This window comes from Hyla sarda, chromosome 3 (assembly GCF_029499605.1).
Source record: "Hyla sarda isolate aHylSar1 chromosome 3, aHylSar1.hap1, whole genome shotgun sequence".
In the NCBI taxonomy this organism is placed as follows: domain Eukaryota; kingdom Metazoa; phylum Chordata; class Amphibia; order Anura; family Hylidae; genus Hyla; species Hyla sarda.
In genome coordinates, this window is record NC_079191.1 from 174,374,160 (window position 1) to 174,391,917 (window position 17,758).

Genomic DNA, 17,758 nt, shown 5'->3' on the forward strand with positions numbered 1-17,758 from the left:
CAAAGTGTAACCAAACCATGCACAAAGTTCTGTTTAGACAACATATGGTGAACAATTGCACCATAAATTTCAATGAATCTGCAGCAAAATCCACAGATTTCACCCCTACAACATTATAAAAGGTAAAATTCATGGTGAAAATTCTTAACACAAGTTAACATGCAATGGGTAAATAAAAAGAAAAACACTTTGTAGGCTGCTGGTCATTTATTAAACAAAATGTTACCATGCCAGGCTGATGAGATTTTTAAAACCTTAGACATTTACTTGATGCTGTATTACGTTGTGGATTTTACCTGTGAAAATGTGTGTGTAAAATCAGCAGCATATAATGCAGTAAAATCCATAGTATATGGTATACCTGCCTATTTAGTAGCAAAATCACTAATATGGACATTTATCAACTGGTTTAGTAAGGTTTTCTTTACTATAATTGTCGCAAAATTGTCGCAACTGCGACTACACGATTTTTCGTGCGACATTTTGACTGGAAAGCGAGAAAAGCAAGTTTTCGTAAAATTTACGATGTAGTAATAATTTTAAAATGGACTACAGGTAGTCAGGTATTTATTAACTGCGACAGTCGCAACTGCGCAAAAAAAAGTCGCAACAGCATTAAAAATTTACTAAATTTACTCCAGCTCAAACATGGAGCAGAAAAAGCTACTACCAAAGTAAAAAAGGAAAAATTGCTTACGTGAAAGAAAATTATCAACAAGCTGAAACCAGTTGATAAATAAGTCACACATAAGCAAAAAAAAAGTAAGGAAAAAGTTACTAAAGAAAAGAATACATAAGCAAACATTGATAAATGTCCCTCTATGCTTTTATTTTCCTTTAAGCTGAAGCATATGATGGTGATGATCGGATATCCTGATTTCCTGCTCAAACCAGAAGCAATGGATAAAGAATATGAAGTAAGCCTGTTCCTCTGATTCATGGTGTTATGTTACTCAGAATGATGTAATTAACTATCTTGTTTTAAAGAGGCATGTTAAAAATGTATAATGTGAACAGACCCTTTCTGCCAGTGTGTTCACAAACAGGGAGCCCCCAGCTGTTGCTAAACTACAACCCCCATCATTCCCAGGCAGCCAAAGCTTGTCTTACTTATAGGAGGAGATTTAAAGGGGTACTCCGATGGAAAACAATTTTTTTTTATTTTTTTTAATGAACTGGTGTCAGAAAGGTAAACATTTGTAAATCACTTCTATTTAAAAATCGTTATCCTTCCAGTACTTATCAGCTGTTGTATACTACAGAGGAAGTTTTATTTTTATTTTTGAATGTATTTTCTGTCTGACCACAGTGCTCTCTGCTGACACCTCTGTTCATGTCAGGAAGTTTCCAGAGCAGGAGCAAATCCCCACAGCAAACCTATCCTTCTCTGGACAGTTGCTGACATGGACAGAGGTGTCAGCAGAGAGCACTGTGGTCAGACAGAAATGAAATATACAACTTCCTCTGTAATATACAATAGCTGATAAGTAATGGAAGGTTAAAGTTTTTTTTTAAATAGAAGTCATTTACAAATCTGTTTAACTTTCTGGCACCAGCTGAATAAAACATTTTTTTTCACCTGAGTACCCCTTTAAGAAGACATGTGCAAAGGAAACATTGACTAGTTCATAGCAACCAGATTTCTTCTTAATTTTTTTTTTATTTTTTTTAAATGACCTTTAAAAAATAAAAAAGCAATCTTTTCAACTTTTCACCTGCACAGGTTTAAAAAAATCTTCCCCATACAGAACAATAAGAGGCAAAGCTGAAAAGATGTCATTAGTAAAAGCTTAAAGGAAATATTAGTTTATATACATTCATCTACTTAAAGACTTCTTTTTTATCTATCTTTAACTTATTTGTAGTATTTGTAGAGAAAGTATGACGCTATCAACACAGATACCCTTATTAGGGAAGGCGATTCAATACAAAAAACAATACAAAACATGCCAATTAACCCCTAATAATAAAACGTAACTTTTATTAAAGGGGTACTCCGGTGGAAATTTTTTTTTTAGGTCTTTATAAGTCAACTGGTGCCAGCAAGTTAAACAGATTTGTAAATTACTTCTAATAGTGTAGCTTTCCAGCATGGCCAATCATTTTACCTTCTTGCATGTGCCAGTCCGCAGCCTACACGTCATTTCATGATGCAATCACTGCTGGGTCAGACCCCCGTCATTTACTAACCTTCGCGCGTGCACACGGACTTAGACTCACACAGCCTCAACTGGTGACGTCCATGTTCGTGTGCAAAAAATTAGTCTTGGTATCGAGAGCCCTTTAGTGTTATGTGTGCCTGTGCCGACACTTATTCCCCGTACCGGGGTTTTCAGAACCAAGTACGCGTGCACGGGCACTTAGTCTCAGCGCTGCTATATTCTGTTGTCAACACCAGGTACATGACAGTGATGTATCTGACCATATGGGGAGCAGAAAGCGGAGATGCTGGTGATGAATAGATAATTCTGCATAGTTAGCCTAGACTCCATATGTAGCCTCTCAGATACAGCAAATTAACAATAATATATGATATATATCTAGAAAAATATGTGCAATAAATGTATGTAAACCTATATGAGGGATAATATTTACGTTATCCTTCACATCTGTGTACATACATTTATTGCACATACTTTTCTAGATATATATCATATATTATTGTTACTTTGCTGTATCTGAGAGGCTACATATGGAAGAAGATTTATCATTGCATTTAGAGCATTTTTTTTGTCTCTGTTTAGGCGCAGTTCAGGCGCAAGCAGCATATTTAGCGACTTTTATGTGTCTTTTGATACAGACAGTTTTACTCTTTTTGCCTACCCATAAAACTTTTCCTTTTTGACCATGCAGTGGTCACGTATTTATAATTTGCGACTTTTGACAAAAGCCGCTATTTTGTGTGCAAAGGTACTTATTTACGCTGAAAGCTACACCACCTACCAGTAGGCATGAGAATAATTTCTACCTTCCACAATTCAACCTTTAACCTCTTGTGGACAACAGCGTCCCACTCCCCTTCTATGACATAGCTGGGTGGTCCTGGAGGCTATCTGCCACCAGGACCCATCTCTAATGCCAGACATCACCGATCACAGTGATGCCTGGCTTTAACCCCTTAGACACCGCAATCAAATTTGATTGTAGTGTCTAAAATGCAAGTAAAAATGTCCCGGCAGCTCTGTGAAATTAAGTAAAAACACCTAACCTGCCAAATTCAGGACCCGGGAAAGTGTCTACTTCCCTCCCTCACAAGTGTCTGGAAAAAGTGTATGTGGTAGAGCTTTTCCCACCACAGCAGAGCTGTGCAAAATTCATCATCCTGCTGCACCTTCTTGATAAATAAGATGCACGCTAGTCAAACCCACCACCCATATAAACGTGGGAAAATAGCTCTACCGTAGACATTCTTTGATAAATCTGGGTCATGGAGTCTAGGCTAACTATACAGATTTATCTATTCATCACCAGCATCTCCGCTGCCCACATGGTCAGATACATCACTGTCATTTACCTGGTGCTGACAACAGAACATAGCGGCTCTGAGACTAAGTGTCGGCGCACATAACACTAAAGGGCTCTCGATACCGAGACTAAGTTTTTGCACACGCACATGGACATCACCAGCTGAGGCTGTGTGAGTCTAAGTTAGTGCGCACGTGCTAAGGTCAGTAAATGACGGGGGTCTGACCCGGAAGTGATTGCATCATGAAATGATGTGGAGGCTGCGGACTGGCACATGCAATAAGGTAAAATGATTGGCCATGCTGGAAAGCTACACTATTGGTTATTATATCAAAGTAGGTGGAGGAAGTAAGGTGATGCGGCAACCCTGGATAGGGGTTGCCATGGGATACAGACAAACAATGAAGATGATTGGTTTTAAGGATATTCTAATAAATGACCTGATTGGTAGCATTCCTTGTCTATCTAATATGGACTTATTGATTGGCTACACTGCCATCAGGTCAATCAAGTGATGTCAGCAACAGAGGACATAAGAGAACAAATGACCGCCACTTTGACAGTCACTAGCCTACACCTCTGATGAAGCTCATCTATTTGAGTGAAATTAGTTAGGTGGCAGTGTCTGTTTGGTTTTAAAATTCAGTGTTGTCACGGCTTGTAGCCTAATGGTCTGCAGCCTTAGGCTAATATAATATATGATAACCTATTACCTATATCAACAGTGCTAGCGGCATTAGCTGCAGTATTGGTTGCGATACATTTCCAATACATCATTACACTGTGGTATCTAGTGAACTTCCAAATAACCGTGACAATATAGGTATTTTTTAAACTCATGTCCATCTTAATATATGCTTAATAAAAGTTAAGTTTTATTATTAGGGGTTAATTGGCCTTTTGTGCCTAGTTGGCACTTGTTATCTCCCACCTAAATAGACAAATGTCTCATATTTTTCATGTCTCCTGCGGAATGTACAGTATAATAATAATGATGTCTTGTTCCTGTATATCTCCTGCATGTATTCTACTCATTCCTCTCTAGTAGAGCAGCTACCCTACTTATCATTTCTTATCAGTCTCATGATCTCCTCTATCATTTAGATCCTTAATCTTCAATTTCTTTTTTTATGCCTTTTCTGTCGCCTCTCAGTTTGAGGTTCATGAGAAGACCTATTTCAAGAACATTCTGAACAGTATTAGGTTCAGCATCAAACAGTCAGTAAAGAAGATCCGACAGGAAGTGGATAAGTCAGCGTATGTATGCACCTTGTTATTTCCTTGAAAAGCCACTTTAACATGTTCACACAAAGGTAGTTTGGATTTCAAGATAAAGAATATACAGATGGATAAAAGAAACAAGCATAATATATGAATTGTCTTTCATTGGCGGACTGAGACCAAGTAGTTTAGAACACAGTTTTTTTAAACAAAAAAAAAAAAAAAACTATATTTTGCATTTTAACTTAAAAGACTGAGAACCAAATGGATGTGTTAATGGGGACACCTAGTGTAAATTTTCACTGACAGAGCAGAGGGTTGAATAAAAGTTATTGAACAGCACTATGCAAAAGACCACTATTCACACATACACTGACCACTACCAGCTGTACACAGGTTCTGCAGACCATATTACTTATCATATACAGTTACATCCATTGACTCACAGGTGATGTTTCCTCTGATTGGAGTCGTTTGCTTTTCCTTTTCTTCTCTTTTCATCAAAGACTTCTCCTGGCCACACATAATCTGCCAGACAAACATTTTAGGCTCCTTTCTCCAGCACCATCCTCACCTTCCCATGTGTATAGCCTCACACAGTATTACTGTCCACCTTGTGCCCCCATACAACACTTAGGCCCCCCTCTGTGCCCCTTTATAGCAATAGTATATGTGCCCCATACAGAAGTAGTAGACCACCACACAGCAGTAATAGTCTCCAATATATCGGTCATAGGCCCCTTTATAGCGATAATAGGCCCCTATGTAGTCATAATTGCCCCCTATACAGTTGTATGCTCCAAAAAAAGGTAATATACCACACCAATCCTGACAGCAGCAGCACATTCTCCTACTGTTGGCTGTTCTGCTTCTCTTTGGTGGGCGCTGGGCAGCCAAAAGGAGTAACATGTTAACTGACATCAGACTAAGGGCCAGATTTGCATCTTAGCATCCTAGTGCCTGTAAGCATAAAAACTGAAGCACCCATCCCCCCTATACTGCATGTAACCACCTCACAATAGTATATGACACTTATACTATGCTATATTCTGGGCTTAACTGAACATGTAAAAGCATATACCATATAATATGTAAAGTGGGGATCAAAAGTTTGGGCACCCCAGGTAAAAATTTGTATTAATGTGCATAAAGAAGCCAAGGAAAGATGGAAAAATCTCCAAAAGGCATCACATTACAGATTAGACCTTCTTATAATATGTCAACAAAACTTAGATTTTATTTCCATCATTTACACTTTCAAAATAACAGAAAACAAAAAAATGGCGTCTGCAAAAGTTTGGGCACCCTGCAGAATTTATAGCATGCAATACCCCCTTTGCAAAGCTGAGACCTGCCAGTGTCATGGATTGTTCCCAATCATCATCTGGGAAGACCAGGTGATGTCAATTTCAAAGGTTTTAAATGCCCAGACTCATCTGACCTTGCCCCAACAAACAGCACCATGGGTTCTACTAAGCAGTTGTCTAGAAATCTGAAACTAAAAATAGTTGACGCTCACAAAGCTGGAGAAGGCTATAAGAAGACAGCAAAATGTTTTCAGATGTCAATATCCTATGCTCGGAATGTAATTAAGAAATGGCAGTCATCAGGAAAGGTGGAAGTTAAAGCAAGATCTGGAAGACCAAGAAAAATATCAGACAGAACAGCTCGCAGGATTGTGAGAAAAACTATTCAAAACCCACGTTTGACTGCACAATCCCTCCAGAAAGATCTGGCAGACACTGGAGTTGTGGTACACTATTCCACTATAAAGAGATACTTGTACAAATATGGTCTTCATGGAAGAGTCATCAGAAGAAAACCTCTTCTACGTCCTCACCACAAAAATCAGCATTTGAACTTTGCAAATGAACATATAGAGAAGCCTGATGCATTTTGGAAACAAGTTCTGTGGACCGATGAGGTTAAAATTTAACTTTTTGACCGGAATGAGCAAAAGTACGTTTGGAGAAGAAGGGGAACCGAATTTAATGAAAAGAACCTCTGTCCAAATGTTAAGCATGGGGGTGGATCAATCATGCTTTGGGGTTGTATTGCAGCCAGTGGCACAGGGAACATCTCACGAGTAGAAGGAAAAATGGATTCAATAAAATTTCAGCAAATTTTGGATGCTAACTTGATGCCATCTGTGAAAAAGCTGAAGTTAAAGAGAGGATGGCTTCTACAAATGGATAATGATCCGAAACACACCTCGAAATCCACGGGGGATTACATCAATTAACTGAAGGTTTTGCCATGGCCTTCACAATCTCCTGACCTCAACATAATTGAAAATCTATGGATAGACCTTAAAAGAACAGTGCATGACAGACAGCCCAGAAATCTCAAAGAACTGGAAGACTTTTGTAAGGAAGAATGGGCAAAGATACCTCAAACAAGATTGAAAGACTCTTGGCTGGCTACCAAAAGCGTTTACAAGATGTGATACTTGTCAAAGGGGGCAGTACAAGATATTAACTCTGCAGGGTGCCCAAACTTTTGCAGGCGCCATTTTTTTGTTTTCTGTTATTTTGAAAATGTAAAGGATGGAAATGAAATCTAACTGTTGTGGACATATTTTCTATGAATGTCTAATCTGTAATTTGATGCCTTTTGGAGATTTTTCCATCTTTCCTTGGCTTCTTTATGCACATTAATACAAATTTTTGCCTGGGGTGCCCAAACTTTTCATCCCCACTGTATAGTGTCTGAATGGCAAAGCCTGGAGTTGGCTGAAGCATGAGAAGAGACCATAAAGTGGCTCAATGAGACAGCCTGGAGGTGGCATCAGTATGAGGAGACCATATAGTGGCTGAATGACTTCCTGGAGTTTGTGGCAGCATGGGGAGACCATATAGTGCCTGAATGGCACACCCTGAATTTGGCTGAAGCATGAGGAGATCATATATTGTCTGAATAGCACAGCCAGGAGTTTGTGGAAGCATAAAGAGACCATATAGTGGCTGAATGGCAGTCTGGAGGTGGCTGAAGCATGAGGAGACCATTTAGTGTCTGAATGGCACAACCTGGAGGTGGCTGAAGCATTAGGAGACCATGCAGTGGCTGAATGGCATAGCCTGGAGTTTGTGGCAGCATGAAGAGACAATATAGTGGCTGAACGGCACAGCCTGTAGGTAGCTTATGCATGAGGAGACCATATAGTGGCTGAATGGCGCAGCCTGGAGGTGGCAGCAGCAACATCAGGAGTGCTGAAAGTGACCCGGTGACAGAGTGGTGTGGTAGGTGGCAATACCAGTATCCGGTGATGAAGGTGGGTGAAAAAAGGTCTGATGCAGATAAATTTTTGTAACTGGGGTGCAGCACCTTAAATCTGTTTGTTAAGTGTTGGTGTGGCACCATGGGCAATCTACTCTGATGCATCAGACATTGGTGGTTAGAAATCCTGGCTAATTCATGGCTGATTCATCTTCACAAAGGTCAGTCTCTCTACATTTTTCATGGACAGACAAGTTCTCCTTGGGGTGAATATGACTCACGAAACACCCGCTCCGATGGCACACTACTTGCTGGGCAGGACAGCTTTTCCACGGCAATCTCTGCTAGTTGTGGCCACAAATCAAATTTGGCTGCCCAGAAGTCCAGTGGATCTTCAAGCTGTGTTGGCATGGGCATGTCAAGGTATGCCACCACCTGCTGGTTCAAGTCCTGCTCCAGGTCAACCTGCTGCTGATGAGTTGCTTCACTATGTCTTTGAAGAAAGCTACTCATCAGCAACTGTACACTCAGGCTGCTGCTGATGGAGCTGGTATTGCTTCTACCACCCCACCCCTCCCCAGCAGCTATAGCAGTGGAAGGTTAGCGCAGGAGGCCCCCTGATTCAGAACTGCAAGAGGACCGACGATGGCGCCAATAGCCATTGGCCATCTGACTACGTACGATGTCTCTGTAGGTCAGTTTGTTCTCCCTCTTAGTGGGTGTAAAAAAGGCCCCTATTTTGTGGCGGTAGCAAGGGTCCAATAAGGTGGAGATCCAGAAGTCATCCCGCTGCCGAATGGTGACAATTTGGCTGTCACTACGCTAGAAAGGGAGCATGCATCATGCCATTTGTGCAAGTGACTCGGAGGGACTTCCTGCCTCCATCCCCACTGAATACTGCAAAGGTGTGCCTGGGTCCTCTGTCTCACCTTCCTCATAACCTTCTGCTCCTGCTCCTCCTCTCCTGTCAGATTACAAGAAAAACCGCCCATTTGGCTAAACCTAAACTGTGCTCCACTGTGCCCCCCCCCTCCTCCTCCAGTTCATCCCCCACAGGGCTAATGTGGCTGTGAGATCTAGGCGCCACGTCTCTAGTGCCCTGACCAGACATCGTTTCCATTCATTCATTCATCCCGTAATTCTGGCAATTTACTAATAATGGGGCTTTCTCAAAGGGCCTGAGCAAACGGCAGGTGTCACATATGAGCTGCCACTGGTTCACATTGAAGTTACACAGGGGAGTACCCTTAGCCACTTGGATCATCAAGAAATCGGTGATGGCTTTTCTCTGTTCGTACAGTAAGTCCAACATATGAAGGTTGGAATTCCAACGTGTGGCAAATTCACAAATCAGGCTATGTTGGGGGATACCGTTCTGACGCTGCAGCTCAAGTAGGGAGTGTTTTGCGGTGTACGAGTGGATGAAATGCATCCAAAGTTTCCTTCCCATTGTTAGGATGTCTTGCAAATGGGGGGAACACTTCAGGAACTGCTTCCCAACCAGATTGAACACGAGTGCCATGCAAGGCGCATGGCTCAGGCTTTCCAGTCGCAGTGCAGGCAAGATGTTTTTCCTATTGTCAGTAACCATGGTTCCCATTTCCATTTTTCGTGGAGTAAGCCATGTTCCAATTTCTTTACAAATGACTTTTAGCAGTTCCTCCCCTGTGTGACTCCGTTCGCCAAGGCAAACTATGTGAAGAACAGAGTGACACCCCCGTGCCCTGCACACATGGTATGCTGAAGGGCCACTCAGACTTGTCTGGGCAGTGGAATCGAACACTGTCACATGACCAACGGCCTGAGAGCATGGAGGAGGAAGCAGCGTGACCTATCCAAGTTGCTGTTGTGGCTGTGCAGGAACCACATTCACCCAGTGAGCTGTAAAGGACATGTATTGTCCCTGTCCATAGTAACACATCCAGACGTCGGTGCTGCCGTGAACTTTAGTACACACCGACAGGCTCAAGGACTGGCCCACCTTCTCTTCCACAAAATTATGCAGGGCTGGTACTGCCTTCTTTGCAAAGAAATGACGGCTTGGCACTCTTCACCTGGGCTCAAAACAAGCCATCAGTTCACAGAAAGGTGCAGAGTCCACCATTTGAAAAGGGAGGGACTGCAGCACCAGAAACTTGGACAGAAGCACATTCAGCCTCCGTGCCATTGGATGAGTGGGCGCATACTGTTGACTCTTGGACATGGCTTCGCCGATGGATTGTTGGCGGAATGGCTGACTAAAAGTAGGAGGAGCAGGAGCATCTGGAGCAGCAGAAGGAGGATATGACACACAGCTCCCTTCGGTTAAGGTGGTGGAGCCTGGCTGAAAGAGGGAGCAGCGTTCCACTGGATGATGTTGCAGCAGGCTGGAGCCACGGTTCTCCCAGGCCGCTTTATGGTGGTGAAGCATATGTTGACGCAGGGCCGTGGTGCCAATATTGGGACCCTGGCCACGCTTCACCTTCTGCCGACATATCTTGCATGTGGCTATGTGAACCTCCTCCGGATGCTTGATGAAAAACTGCCACACCGCCGAGTAGCTGATGTTCCCACCAACAGGCCGCACTAATTGACTGCTACTGCCGCCGTCTCCAGGAACCCCTGTTCCACTACCTCCTGGAAAGGTAGGCTGCCGTGAAGCAGGTGGTCTCCCCTGGGCATGTTTGGCTGCAGAATTTCCCCTTTTGCCACCATGCTGACTGCCAACCATGCTACCACTTTGCTGGCTCAGCTGCTGCCTCACGGCAACCTGCAACTCCTGATGATGATGAAGCCCCTTCTGCACCCAGCTCCCAATTGCGATCGGCTTCATCATCATCATCAAGTGCCTGCACGTCACTGATTCCCTCCTCAGGTTCCTCAACAGTGTCTGCTTCAGGACCCTGAACCCTGGCAACACCACCTCCCACGTCACTTTCCTCATCACTACTTGCCTGCCTAGCGGGGGAAGCGGCAGATGTCTCCTTCACTTCTTGGCTGGGCAGTAGCTGATGACTGTCCTCTATTAGATCGTCCTCACTGAATAGTAGAGCTGAACCCACAGCATAAGATCCTTCTTTAGGGGAGGGAACAGCATAGGACAGAGGCAGTGGGAGGTCAGGGACTGCTCCAAGGCCATGCCAACTCAGGGTTGTGTCTGAGGAACCCACCGACTGTTGACTGGAGGTATCAGATGTCACTTGTGATGAAGTGGATGACTGTGTTAAACAATCGATGGGTTACTGGCTGAGACACGACCGCTAGCTGATAATGGGAGCTCAGGCCTCTCGCTTCGATTCCTGTTGCCACTCGCCCCTAGTCTGCTGCGACCTCTGCCTGATGAATTTACGCCTCTGCGCACGTCCTGGCACTTCTCTTGCTGACATGTTTAGTGCATATATGAGGGGAGTACAATACGCTTCACTACGCTTAAAACAGTATTTGTCTAGAACAGCAGCAGGTGTGTACTTTTTACTGTCCTTTCACAGTATCTGAGCCCTTGACAGATTAACAGGTACAAATACGCTACTTAGATGTACGTATGTGCTATGCACTTATGAGGGCAGTGAAATGTGCTACAGTACACTTAAAAAAGTATCTGAGTAAAAACACAAGCCGGTGAGTACTTTAGCCTGTACTTCCACAGTATCTAGGCCCTTGAAAGATTAACAGGTTTAAAATAGCACACTACTTAGATGTAGGTATGCGGTATGCACTTATGAGGGCAGAAAAATGCGCTATTGTACTCTTCAAAAATTATTTGAGTAAAATAACAGCTGGCGATTACTTTTGGCTGTCCTTTCACAGTATGTAGGCCCTTGACAGATTAACAGGCACAAAATAGTACACCACTTAGATGTAGGTATGTGGTATGCACTTATGAGGGCAGAAAAATGCGCTACAGTACGCAAAAAAACAATTGCCCACAGCACCAGCAGTACACAACTGTGCTGGAGCACACAGTTACTGTGTACTAAATCCAAAATTGCAAAAGGACTAGTATAATCAGCAGACCAGTTGTTGTAGAACAAAGACACAGATTTGCCCTAAAAAATTATTTCTCCCTCCTGTGAAAACGTTTCTGCAGCTGAGGCAACACACAGCTCTCTGTCCCTCTCTGTAATGCATTTCTGTTCACAGTGACTGAGGGGTATATCGCTGCAGTAAGAATTCATTTCTGTGTGAATACGTTGTGCTCTGTGTCCTACATAAGGCTGATGGGACTAAGAGGTGAAACGCTGTTGCAACAAGCTTTCTGTGTAACACACATGCTGTCCGTCCTATCTCTCTGCAGTGTAATGAATGATATGACGAGCCGCAAAATGGCTGTCGTATATATATAGGGCTGTGACATCACAGGGGTGACTGACTGCTGATAGGCTGTATCCTGCATGTGTTTCAGGGTCATCTCGCCTTACCAGCATTCCTTGCCCCATGTACTGACATGTGGATCCGCCATTTTAGATGCCCTGGAGCCTGGACCACAGTAAATGGAGTTTAATGAAGCAATGTGCGCAATAGAATCGAGGCGATATTCGCATTAATTGAGAATCGAATATTTCATGTAATTCATAACGAATTTTGGTTCGTCAGCTTCGATTTGCTCATCTCTATTTACATGAACCATCAAAATCTTGAATGTATTAGGTCAGTTAAAAGAGAAGCATAATAGTCCATGTTATTAACAAGATTCCACTTTATCTCTTCCTTTAGACCCATAATGGAAAAGCAGATGCCTTGGTAATAGTCAATTGTTTTACCAATATGGCACGCTTTAAACCCACAAATGGACTGCACTTACATGGGAAGATTCCATTTGCATGGCCTGATAATATGGTTTTTGATTTATTTATTTTTTTTTTACTTCCATGATCTGGGAAATCCAGAGTCTACTGGACACACTATGGCCCTGGTATATCAAAATATATGAGAGAAACTGGAAAGACTTTGCCCATAACAACCAATCACAGCCCAGCTTTCACGTTACCTGAGCTCATTAAAATAGGAAAGCTGAGTTGTGATCGGTAGTGGGCAAAGTCTCTCACACAGTTTTTCTCTCACACATTTTGGTACCCAGTATCTGGGAGATTTATTAAAACCTGTGTAGAGGAAAAGTTGACCAGTCACCCACAGCAAACACTCAGCTTGCTTCTTATATTTTTCAGAGGCCTTTATTAAAATAAATGAAGTGATCTGATTGGTTGCAATAGGCAACTGGTCGACTTTTCCTCTGCACAGGTTTTGATAAATCTCCTTTTATATGTCTCCAGGATGACTGTGTTGACTGTCTTCTTACTGCAGAAGCTAATAACTTCCAGCATTCCTCCAGCATTTAAAAAAAAAAAAACTTCCGGAAAATACATTCTTCAACATTCCTCCCCTAATGGCTCTGGCATAGGAGATAAAGTATGGCTCACCACAAGCTCAGAGTACCTTCAACTAAATTGAGTCAGAAGTCAGTGGACCATTTGAAGTTTGGAGCGGAATGAATCCTGTAGCTTTTCATTAAAAGTTTTAGACTCCATGAGGTTCCATCCTAAATTTCACTCTTCTCTTTTCATGTCTGTTGAGAATCCATTTCCAGAACATAATTTGTTTCCTCCAGACCCCATTACAGTTCAGAGGGAATAATATAATGTAATTCTATGTTTTTTCTGAATTAACTACAATACTTGTCATCAGGAACAGATCTTGCTAATAACATAACTCATAGGAATCTATGTGAAATATTTATTTAGGGAATTATCCAGTCAGGATATGTTCATACAGCAGAATATCCTTCTGGAAAATTTCCCGGCAGACATTCTACAGATAGCAGGCACAGGAAGAATATGCCCGCGCTAAGACCCCTCGGAATGCGTCATCTCCATAATGGATAGTGGATTCCACCAAAAGAATAACCATGTTCATTCTTTTGGAGGAGAGCGGAATCAGAATTTCTGGAAACATCTGCTGCGGAAATTCAGCTGTTTGCACGGTGCAGCAGAATCCTATTGAAAACAATGGGACTTAACAGAGTTTCCAAGCAGAATTTTTCCAGCAGATTCCACTCTGAACTTCTGCCATGTGAAGATATCCTTATTGTCCAAACAAGAATGGTCAAAGACTGTCTAGAAGACATTGTGCAAGTGGGGACTAATGTGAGGTCTATACCTAGGGGTTAGTTATTAGGTTGAGTTCTGTCCTATATTAACTCACAGGTTTATACTTCCTGGGACTAGTCATTCTGATTTGTCAGTGAGCCACTTTTCCTGTCTTTAAGCCACTATATACTATTCTTTTGTTCTATGTCTGGCTACAACTAACGGCTCTCCTTTTGCACCAAACGTGGCATTATGTCTGACCATAGCTGATCTTTCTCCTTATGTACAAATCCCTGCATTACATCTGTCCAGGACCAATATTCTGTACTGAATGCTGCATTACATCTTATTATAACTGAAAATTGTGTCATCTGCCTCTCTCTTTGCATTCCAATAGGTACATTGGCTTTAGTCTTATACTTTAGAACTGTGCAACTAAGGTTGTCCTACCATGAAATTCTCTATAATTAATTTATAGACAATGATTATTTAAAGGGTAACTCCCACCATCCTATTTTTTTTCTGTCCCTGCCTATTGCCAATCTATCCCTATCCCCCTCCCTGCTTTAAATTTTTATTTTTACTATATTAAAAATGCTTTTTGTCTGCCTGGCAGTGTGCTCACTACCAGGCAGACTTCCCCAGCAGGCACCACGTCACAGATGCCTGCTGGAGGGGACTTCTGCCCTTAGTTCATCTATACATGGTGCCTCCAGCTGTTTCATCACTACAACTGCCAGCTTGCCCTGGCTGTCAGGGCATGCTGGGAGTTGTAGTATTGAAACAGCTGGAGGCACCCTGTGTAGATAAACTATTAGTTACATGCGGCGTTAGCCCGTCCCCTCCGTCTCCCCCCACCATGCCCCGTTCCCTCCATCACAACACCCCCCCCCCCCCCAAATTACACTTACTGCAGAGTCCGGCAGCGGGCATGCAGGGATAGCGGCGGCGGCTGCGTCGAGGCGGAGGCGGCGGTGAGGGAGGGGACCTGCCGTGGAGATTTACGTCCTCAGGGAGGGGAGATGAGGGAGGGGACCTGCCGTGGAGATCTATGTGCTATGGGAGGGGGCGTGCCGTAGAGATCTGCGTCCATCCGAGCTCAGGGAGGGGAGATGAGGGAGGGGGCGTAAACCTCCTCCCTCCCCTTGCTCTGCCCTCCCCCAGCTCTAGCTTCGGAAATCTTCGGAGAGCTGGGGGAGGAGCGGACGCATGGATCTACGGGGGTGCAAAAAACCACCTCACAGCGGCGGCGGCGGCGATGAGCGGGAAGAGTGGCCTCCCAGCCAGTGGCCGGGGAGCCAATGCGCTCGCTCCCTGCCTGTCTGATTGACAGGCAGGGAGCGAGCGCAGGCTGAATGAAAACGGACTGATGCCCGGCCGCGTCGGACTTTTTTCAGGCGTGACGTCACGCCAGGCTGCAGCCGGCCACTAGGAGGGAGACCCCTAGTGGCCGGTTTTCAAATGTAAATTAAACTATTTTAATTTAAAAAAAAATAATAAAAGTATATTAGAGATATGTTGTAGTACATAAGTACTACAACATATCAAAAAATAAAGTTGGTGACAGTGCCCATTTAAGCGAGTTTTATTAATTTAACCTATTATTCCAAACAGATGGCTACTCCCTCCCCAGGCCCTCAATGCCTACTATCTCCCTAACAAGAACCAAATGGGTGAGTAGTGAAGAATGTTATGTACAGTGCAGTTTGCATGTGTCTGTATGTGTTCTGTTCTGTATTACCTTTAGCATTATGGGTGTAATGGATGCCATCTTTGTCATTCACAGTGTTTCCTGCTGGTATCCTGCAACCTACACTCTATGATCCAGATTTTCCCCAGTAAGTTTCAGAGAAATCAATTGAATGTCTAGTATGATATTGTAGCGAAAGGATCTTCCAACAATTAAATCTTTTTGTGATTACAGAACTAGACAATAGTGTTGAGCACGAATATTCAAAATGCTAATTTTTACCGCGAATATCGGCACTTCGCGATTTCGCAAATATTTAGACTATAGCGATATATATATTCGTCTGACCAACATTCGTTTTTTTTTCACAGTACACATCACAATAATGATGTGTACTGTGTAAAAAAAAAAAGTGATCATCCCTCCCTGCTTCCAGCTTGTGGTTCCAAAGAAGGATTCAATATTATTTACTGTGTGAGTCGGTGTGGAGCACAAATATTTTGTACATGCGAATATGCGAATATTCATGAATATCGACACTTCCAGAGAACACTGATCCCTCCCTTATTTTAGCTTTAGATTGGGTAGGTCAGTTTAGCAGATAGGTTGTACTGTAGGGTATAGTGTTTGTTCCTTGAAAGATATAATGGCATATGCGCACTATACGAATTTCCATGCAAGATGAGAGAAAAAAGAAGACAATGGCACTCACCATCCAGTTATTTCTGGTTTTACCAGAACCAGAAATAACCGTATGTTGAGTGCCATTGTCTTATTTTCTCTCACCTTGCATGAACATTGAGCTATTTATTACAATAGAGCACCACCGCCACAGACTGCAGTGTGAGAATCCAGCCGGGTCACACCTCCTATCTATTGACTTCACTATTGCATGAACAGGCAGTGCCAGATCTCCCTTTGGCACTATACGAATTTCATTATGATTTTTGCATGGAAAAAAAAGTGAATGAACATAGCGAATATGTGAATTTTGCGAACATAGAACAAATATTCGTCCATATATTTGCAAAATATTGCAAATTCGAATATGGCCCTTGCCGCTCATCACTACTAGACAATACAATACAATGTGTACAATAAACACATTCAGATCATGGAGAAAAAAAAAGAATGCTCATAGGGAGGGGGCATACAAAAAGCATTTTGGCATTTCGCATAAAAAAATGTTAAAGTCTGAATCAATAGTGTCCAAACTAATGGAGCAGTTTTCCGAAGATCAATAACAATCATGTTTGGAACCATACACATTACAATGATGATGAACAATTGTGATTTCATTCTGATAGATCATTATTGGTAATCATTACATCTAAGGCTAACTACATAGATGATTTTTGTTCCAATTATTTGTGTCCGTTGGAGATAAATGGCAACAGAGCTGTCAGACAGATGCTTATCTCCACCAGCTCCACAGAAAACACAAACTACTCTGAAATGAATATACATTGACCCTGAATGTAAGGCCCTCTGAAAAAAATGTGACACTATAGTGAAAAAAATCAACATGCTGGTATCTAGAGTCTAGTTTTGTGCCAATGTCTATGATAGTAGCACCAAATGTCTGTGTACTTTGTAACATATTTATATATTTACAGATCTTTAAACTATGGCGGCATTGGCACCATCATCGGGCATGAGCTCACACATGGATATGATGACTGGGGTAAACTTTTAATTTTCTCCACGATCCATTTTATAATGTATTATTATTATTATTGTCAGACTGTAGTGCATGAGTTTTTTTTTATTGATATCTATAATATCTGGGCAACGGAATATGTCTGGTTAGTAAAAGCAGCCAGTGCACTAACAGATCCTGCTGTTTGAGATAGTAAACATATGCCTTGTTATGTTGAGTACTATTCAGATTTGTTAACAAAACAATGATTGCACAGTAGTAAAGACAAGTGAACCGAACCCGTAGAACCCGAGTACGGTCAGAACCTTGCCAAAAGTTATGTTTTGGCTAGAACTCGAACTTTGGTTGGTTTTGTTCAGCAGAACTTGCTAAAATAATATTAGCCACATGGCAGAACATTGGGTCTCTCAGCCAATCAGGAGGCAGTATAGGGGTGATGTCAAA

At 42.5% G+C, this 17,758-nt stretch overlaps 1 protein-coding gene across 1 annotated transcript in view; it reads left to right on the top strand.

Annotated features, from left to right (window-relative positions):
- The window catches only part of ECEL1 (endothelin converting enzyme like 1), a 129,955-nt gene that overhangs the window by 96,738 nt on the left and 15,459 nt on the right, over positions 1–17,758 (top strand). Inside the window, exons 9-13 of the mRNA XM_056565530.1 lie at positions 843–917; positions 4,619–4,722; positions 15,579–15,637; positions 15,751–15,802; positions 17,271–17,338. Coding sequence (XP_056421505.1) covers positions 843–917; positions 4,619–4,722; positions 15,579–15,637; positions 15,751–15,802; positions 17,271–17,338 — 358 coding nt within the window. The remainder of the gene's footprint in view (positions 1–842; positions 918–4,618; positions 4,723–15,578; positions 15,638–15,750; positions 15,803–17,270; positions 17,339–17,758) is intronic.